The sequence below is a fragment of the Myotis daubentonii genome, chromosome X (genome assembly GCF_963259705.1).
Source record: "Myotis daubentonii chromosome X, mMyoDau2.1, whole genome shotgun sequence".
NCBI classification, from domain to species: Eukaryota; Metazoa; Chordata; class Mammalia; order Chiroptera; family Vespertilionidae; genus Myotis; species Myotis daubentonii.
This window is the reverse complement of record NC_081861.1, coordinates 113544183-113552291: the sequence shown is the minus strand read 5'-3', so window position 1 is coordinate 113552291 and position 8109 is coordinate 113544183. Positions and strand designations below refer to the sequence as shown.

The following is an 8109-nucleotide window of genomic DNA, read 5'->3' as shown; positions in this document are numbered from 1 at the left end:
AGGAATTTGAATTTTTGGCAAAATTATCTTTTATTTATATATTTTATCTGATTTTTCATCTAAATGACATAGTTTTGTGTGTTTATTGTGATCTTCTATTTTACCTTCTTCATACATCTGGCAAACCTTTTTCATTTATATTTATGAATAAAGGACTTACATCATTCACCTCGGTCAGTAGCATGGATCAGATCTAGAATTGTGATGTTCATTTCACTACTAGGATTTTGCTCAAAATGGGAGAGTGGAGTGTGTCAGTTATTCAGTTTCTTTCTCCTTTGGGGATACATGGCATGGAGCTTACAGGTAGGATAGGAACACTGTCTGATGCTAAAATAAACACAATATTTCTCACATTGGAACACTAGTGTTTTTTCCTTCTAGGAAAATGTGTCCTATAATTTCCCTTCTCTGCAGGTCTGTAATTGTCTTACATTCATTCACTGTCTTGGAGTGTAGTTTGGGGAGATTAAAAGGCTCAGATGCCAAAGACCTTTACTGTCCTATGTGAGTAGGGGTGGGGGAGGGTTAGAGCTGAGCAAGTTAAAACAGATCTGCTATTCACAGAGCAGCTATTTACTCTCACAATTGACCAAGGACCATCCGCAGTGTTGCAATTTCATTTACTCTGATCTTAGAGTAAGGGGCCTCCATCTTGTCACCCAGATGTTAACAAATGTTAATATTTGCATATTTTAGTAAACCAAAAACTGTAGGTTAAATGCAAGATTCCTTTCTTTTAGTCCCTGCCCAATCTCATTCTATTCACCCTTTTCCCAGAGGTAAGCACAGCTGTGATTTTAAGGATATGTTTTATATGTTTAGCATGAACATTCACCCTCATTCAAAGGGCCGAAGAAAATCCACCTGACTGCACCCTCATATACATTGTTTATAAGGTGTAGGTTAATTTTGTGTTTTCCCAGGTGCCATGGAATACCTCCTCCTCCATCCAGTTTCACATGAAATAACTCCTCCTCCATGCAGGGTCCCACGGAATACCTCCTACTCCATGCAGGGTCCTACGGAATCCCTCCTCCCACCTCCATTAAGGGTCCTATAGAATATCTCCTCCCTCCATCAGGGTCCAATGGAATCCCTCCTCCCTAATAATCAGGGTCCTATGGAATCCCTCCTCCCTCCCTATATCAGGGTCCTATGGAATCCCACCTCCTTCTCACCCTCCATCAGGATCCTATGGCATCCCCATCTCTCTTTCAATCCGGGATCCTATGGAATCCCTCCTCCCTCCATCAGGGTCTCATGGTATCCCTCCTCCCTCCCTCCATCAGGGTCGTATGGAATCCCTCCTCCCTCCATCCAGGGTCCTATGGAATCCCTCCTCCCTCCTCCCTCCTCCCTCCATCAGGGTCCTATGGAATCGCTCCTCCCTCCTCCCTCCATCATGGTCCTATGGAATCCCTCCTCCCTCCTCCCTCCTCCCTCCTCCCTCCATCAGGATCCTATGGAATCCCTCCCTCCTCCCTCCATCAGGGTCCTATGGAATCCCTCCTCCCTCCATCAGGATCCTATGGAATCCCTCCTCCCTTCTCCCTCCATCAGGGTCCTATGGAATCCCTCCTCCCTCCTCCCTCCATCAGGATCCTATGAAATCCCTCCCTCCCTCCTCCATCCAGGGTCCCGAGCTGCACTAATTGAGACCTCGGTGGAGACTCCTGGATACCGGTTTTAAAATTGAAATCTGAGGGATTTGCACACAGGAATCAGAGAAAGACCTTTATTTATTTAAGAACCAATGACTTTATTTGAAAAGACAGCGAACCTTGAACATGGAACTGAGGTGCCCGTTTTGCATGGGCAATATGGCCATGGGCATCCAGGCACGGGGCAGGGAGGCCCCCACGGCTCTCAGGAAGGCAGTCCTGGTCAGTGCTCCTCTCAGTCGCCCAGGGTGAGCTTGTGGAGCAGGTCCTCCTCTAGGCCGGACTCGGGGGCCTGCATCTGGCGCAGCTGGCTGATGTGGCTGCCCAGCTCCTGGAGGAAGGCGGCCTGTGGGTGCAGGCAGTGGCTCTCCAGGAACTCGCACAGGTGGGCGTCCCCCCGGTGGGTGGCCAGGCGGTGCAGGTGCCACAGGCCCTGGTCCACTCTCTTCGCCATGAGCAGGGCCTGCTCCAGGGCCATCAGGCTGCTGTCCCACACGTGCTGCTGCGGCCGGGGGACCACCTCCAGCAGGACCCGGCCCCCGCGCTGGCTCTGCAGCCACATCAGCCGCTCCGCCTGCTCCCTCTTCTTGAGGGCCCGCTTCTGGAAGTACTGGGAGCCCTGCTGCCAGGCCCGGCTCTGGAAGTAGCCGGCGATGGAGGTGTACAGGGAGGCCGCGTAGAGCTCCAGGCCGATCTGCTGGTTGATGGCGGCCTCGCATTCTGGATGGTAGCCCTGGCGCTCAGAGGAGGGCGGAGGAGTGGCCATGTCTGCAGGCACAGGAGCGGTCAGAGGCCAAGGCGGAGTGAAGGAGGCCGGAAGGTCACAGGTGCAGGCGGCTGGGGTCTCGGAAGGTCCTGGGTGAGGGCAGGGCACCGGAGTCAGGCGGCTGGGGTCTTGGAAGGTCCCGGGTGATGGCAGGGCACCGGAGACAGGCGGCTGGGGTCGCGGAAGGTCCTGGGTGCGGGCAGGGCACCGGGGACAGGCGGCTGGGGTCTCAGAAGGTCCTGGGTGCGGGCAGGAAACCGGAGTCAGGCGGCTGGGGTCTCGGAAGGTCCTGGGTGAGGGCCGGGCACCGGGGACAGGCGGACGCAGCGGCAGGACACGCGGGAGGCTGCGGGCCGCTGGCGGTGGCGGTTGGCTCTGAGGGGACCGGAAGCAGTGACCGTTACTCAGGGCCTGGGGGAGGGGCGGGGGGCCCTCACAGGGGGGCGTGAGGGGGGCCCAAGCAGGTGGGCAGCGCCGACATTCTCCGGATTCCATGCCCGTCTCATGCTGGGCCCTGGCCTTCCTGCCATTTTAAAGTGTGACCCATGAGGACAAGTGCGACCGCTGCCAGGACATCAACCGCACTTGGTTTCTCGGAGCAACTTGTGTGACTGTGGTCCTGATGGGGTGTTTCCTTAACCGCCGCCCAGCCCTTTTGGGGAATCCTTGTTGCCTCAGCATGAATCCCAAGGCTTCATCGGAATGACGTCAGAGTCCGCACCCACAGTTCCCACAGCCTGACCCGGGTCCTCGGCCTGGTGACGCCAGCGACCTCCACTTCCTCCTGTTCACCATCAAGGCCCCCTCTCTGCCGGCAGGGCCGGCCTCCACAGCCTCACAGACTCTCCGCCTCCCATCTTCCCTCCTGTGAACTTGCCTTCCCCCCCTTTACTCTGTCTCCTCTCCCTCGCTCAACACAGCCCACACACCCATTCCTCCCGCCCTGTCTGCCCCAACGGGGACAGTTCCCGTGGTCTCAACGCTGACATCCTGGATTTGCTCACCATTTCACCTCGTTTGCCGATTTTTTTCCTCTTGCGTAAGTACAGACTTCAGTTTTCTCTGGCAAGAAATAATAAAATTAGCTGCATTCGCAGAGAAAGCACTTGGTTATGGGGATGTATTCATCCCCTCCAACCTCATTTGTACTTTACGCTCTCAGTGGCGTTCTAGGGAATAAGCCACCGTGGCTGGGGACACCACTGATCTCAATTTGCCTTTCCTTCCTTCCTTCCTTCCTTCCTTCCTTCCTTCCTTCCTTCCTTCCTTCCTTCACTCATCCAACAAATATTTATTATCTAAAATGATCTAGAATTTGGGCGTATATTAGTAGCCAGGAGACATAGACTAAGGCTCTGGGATTTGTATTCTAGTGCAGAAACAGATCCAAACAAAAAGAAACATAAAACTGGCATTTTTCCCCTATTGTCCCAAGTAAATACACACAAGAAATTATATATGGACTAGAGGCCCGGTGCACAAAAATTTGTGCACTGGGGGTGGGGGTGGGAGGGGAGTCCCTCAGCCCGTCCTGTGCCCTCTCGCAGTCTGGGACCCCATGGGAGATAACCACCTGCTGGCTTAGGCCTGCTCCCGGATGACAGAGGGCAGGCACAATCGCTAGGTGCAGCCCCTGGTCAGGCTCAGAGCAGGGCCGATTGGGGAGTTGGGGCACTGCCCCTTGTCATGCACAGAGCAGGGTCGATCAGGGGGTTGGGACGCCGCCCTCTATCACCCACAGAGCAGGGCCGATCAGGGGTTTGGGGTGCCGCCACTCTCACACTCAGGGCAGGGCCGATGGGGAGGTTATGGCTCTACCCCATCACACACAGAGCAGGGCCCGTGGAGGGCGGAGGGTTGGGGCGCCACATCCTGTCACACACAGAGCTGCAGGCCAATCAGGGGGTCGGGGAGCTCCCCCCTATCAGGCACAGAGCAGGGCTGGTCAGGGGGTTGGGAAGCCTTCCTCTGTCACAAACAGAGCACGGTGGATAGGGAGGTTGTGGCCCCCCCCCCTCACACACACAGAAACGCAGGACAATCAGGGGGTTTGGTCGCAGCCCCCTGTCACACTGATCCTGGTGCAGGGAGGCCTCTTGGCTCTGCTGAGCCCGGTGCTGGGATCATATTACCCTTTTACTTTATACTGTAGAGGCCTGGTGCATGGGTGGGTGCTGGCTGGTTTGCCCTGAAGGGTGTCCTGGATCAGAGTGGGGGTCCCCACTGGGGTGCCTGGCCAGCCTGGGTGAGGGGATGATGGCTGTTTGCAGCTGATCACACACCCTTCAGGGTGGGGGTCCCCACTGGGGTGCCTGGCCAGTCTGGGTGAGGGGCTGAGGGATGTTTTCAGGCTGGGGTTGACTGAAGCTCCCAACCGCTCCTTTTTTCTTTTTCTTTTTTTATTCTGGGCCAGCTTTAGCTTTGAGGCTTGGCTCCAGCTCTTAGGCCTCCGCAGCTGAAAGTAGGTTTCTGGCCTTTGCTTACAATGTTGCGATCCTGCTGGCTGAAGCCCGGCGGACTAAAGCAGGTTTCTGGGGATTTGTTTAGCTTCTATATTTGTTACATAGTTGCTTAGAGTTGCTGCTCAGAGGCCTGCAGCAGGCGGGGAATGTTGGAGTCCTCTGTCACTGAAGCAAGCAAGCCTCATGTTAGTTTCAAGCTGACTGGCTGCCGGCCGCCATCTTGGCTGGCAGTTAATTTGCATATTGCTCTGATTAGCCAATGGGAAGGGTAGCTGACGTACGCTAATTACCATGTTTCTCTTTTATTAGATAGGATATGGAAATTTAAAAATAGTAAATACATTAGAAGTCAAAGACATTAGAGTGAAACACATAAGACAAACCTAGGTATTTATAACTTATTTATGCATTAATTCAACAAGCATTTATATACTGCAAATGTATGTTGGACAGTATGATTTTGGAAATACACAGAAGAATCCAATTTAGTCTCTCTTCTCAAGGTACAAGATAGAATAACAGAATATCATAAGTGTTCTCAGATGGATTTAAAGTTATGAATAAAGGCCCTAATTTCAATTAAAGTATTATACCAAGGCTTTTGATTGATACCTTTTTTGAAGTGTCTATTTCTCTTTGGAAGCTTATGCTATTTTTAACATTTATTTATTTACTTACTTACTTGTTTATCTTTAAAATTTCACCTAAAATGTTTCTATTGACTTTAGAGAGAGGATGAGGGAGAAAGAGAGAGAGAGAGAAACACTGATGTGGGAGAAAGTACATCAATTGGTTATCTCTCATATGCTCCCCAAGCTGAGAGCAAACCTGCAACCGAGGTACGTGCCCTGACCAGGAATTGAACCCATGACCTTTCAGTGCACGGGACAACACTCCAACCAACTGAACCACACCAGCCAGGGTGGAAGCTTATGCTACTTTATAATCAGTGTTTATGAAGAAAAGAAAGGATCAAGTATTAAATGTCACAATGAAAACTTATCCAATCAGTTCAGATACATTTAATTGTTGAATCTTTAAAATAATTGAATAACATGTCTATTTGATAATTTGATTGTAATGATAGAATCATACATTAGATGTGGAAAAGAACTATATGATCAGTTTCTCAATGAAGTAAAAATTTAATCTATATTTCCTACACCATTGTTTAGTTTTAATATAATTGTAGACTTTCAAAATTCCCTTGGGAGGTTTCATTGCAGATCTCACTATAAGGATCTATTTAAATAAAACAAATCTTAATTTTGTAGACTATTTATCATTATGTTCCAAGATTATTAAATAATTTATCCTTATACTTTTAGTCTACCTAATGTTTAAAAACTCAGTTTTCCAAGTGAAAGTAATAAACAAGCATTGGCTGGGACCTCAAAATTCCATGAAGGAAATATACATATGTATAAACAAAGGCATTCCTTCAAGGTTTTCTTTAATGAGAAATATAAAACTAAATATGAACACATAATGAATATAGGGCTAAGCATTTATTGGAATTTTTTTCCTTTATTAAAGTATTACAAATGTGTCCTTATCTCCCCATTTTCCCTCTTCCCCCCTCTCATGCCCTCCCCCCCTCCCCCTGGTGTCTGTGTCCATTGGTTAGGCTTATATGCATGCATCCAAGTCCTTTGGTTGATCTCTCCCCCTTAGCTCCACCCTCCCTCCTGCCTTCCCTCTGAGGTTTGAGCATCTGATCGATGCTTCTCTGTCTCTAGATATATGTTGGTTCATCGGTTTATGTGTATCCTTTACTAGAGGCCCGGTGCATGAAAATTCATAAACTTGGCGGTGGGGGGAGGGCGGTCCCTCAGCCAGGCTTGTGCCCTCTCACAGTCTGGGAGTCCTCAGAGGATGTCCTACTGACAGCTTAGGCCCACTTCCCCCAGGGCCTAAGGTACACCCAGCTTTGTGCTCAATGATCACAGCAGACATTGACTTTAATTGCATGTCTTCAAGAGTCTGTTTAAGTTCACTTTGCACCAAGAGAATATATATGGTACCTATATAAAAATAATTGTTAATGAGGTGAAAATAGAATGCACATTAATACATGTTTTAAAATACTCATGCAGTCAATAACATTTTATGTTATATATTTCCTATTGTCGTAGATACAGAGGTTGCTACAGAAGTTCTAATACTTTTTCCTACATAACAATTATGTTTAGGGAAAATATATTTGGTGTAATGATGCTAGGTAAAATTAAAGATCCAAAATGTCTTGGTTGAAGCTGTAGATTTATGTTGCACTAAAATCAAGTGTATGTTTTTTCAAACACGTTAAGTAAAAACCATAATCCTTTGAACATTTTTCTATGATTCCATGCCTTACTCTCATATTGACCCAGAGAGTTAATAGAATAAGCTTATGTTTTATGCACTTTCCTTCATGTTTTGACATGAGTAATTTTCTCTCATTTTTAATTGCCTAAACTTTTCTTCTACACTCTCGATTGCTTACTTGCTGACTTCCTCATTCATAAAAACATAATTACCTCACTAGCCAATGTTAAAACTCAGTGAAAAACACAATTTATATAAAATTAAGTTTTGTATAGTGTTTCCTGTGTGTTACTCACATTTCTTACCTTCCCTCTGAGCTTTTCATTCTTCAGTTTTTGCTCATACTTTGAAAACAGTGTCTTTTTGGTTTATTTCCTTGAAGGCTTTTGCCATTAAAAAAAAATCTCTGAATATATAAGGTCAGCTAACCATATTTAGGGAGTTTCAAATTCCTAGAAAATATATGATTATTTAATAGGTTTCTGCCAAAATGGTTTTAAACCTCACTTATTTCAGGTCAATAAATGAGTTGGGCCATACTCTTTTGTTGTTGTTGTTGTTAATCTTCACCTGAAGATACCTTTCTGTTGATTTCTAGGAGAGTGGAAGGGAGAGGGAGAGAGAGAGGGAAAGAGAGAAAGACTTCAGTGTGAGAGAGACACATAAATTGGTTCCTTTCCACAGGAGCCCAGACAGGGGCGGAGAATCAAACCTGCAACCCGGGTAGGTGCCCTTGACTGGGAATTGTACCTGTGACCCCTTGGTGTGCAGGCCAACTCTCCAATCATCGAGCAACACTGGCCAGGGCAATATTCTTTAGGTAGAATATTAAGATTTTGCTTTGGCTTTTGTGGATGGTGCTCTCAAGTTCTGATTTCTTATATGACAAACAATTCATGAAGAAAGGTTC

General features: G+C 47.9%; 1 protein-coding gene across 1 annotated transcript; it reads right to left on the bottom strand.

Moving 5' to 3' along the window:
- Window positions 1-1899: 1899 nt before the first annotated feature.
- LOC132224651 (ferritin heavy chain-like) lies at window positions 1900-2430 on the bottom strand. The gene has a single exon (XM_059679772.1). It carries the CDS (start codon window positions 2428-2430, stop codon window positions 1900-1902), a length of 531 nt encoding a protein of 176 aa, XP_059535755.1.
- Window positions 2431-8109: the final 5679 nt, after the last annotated feature.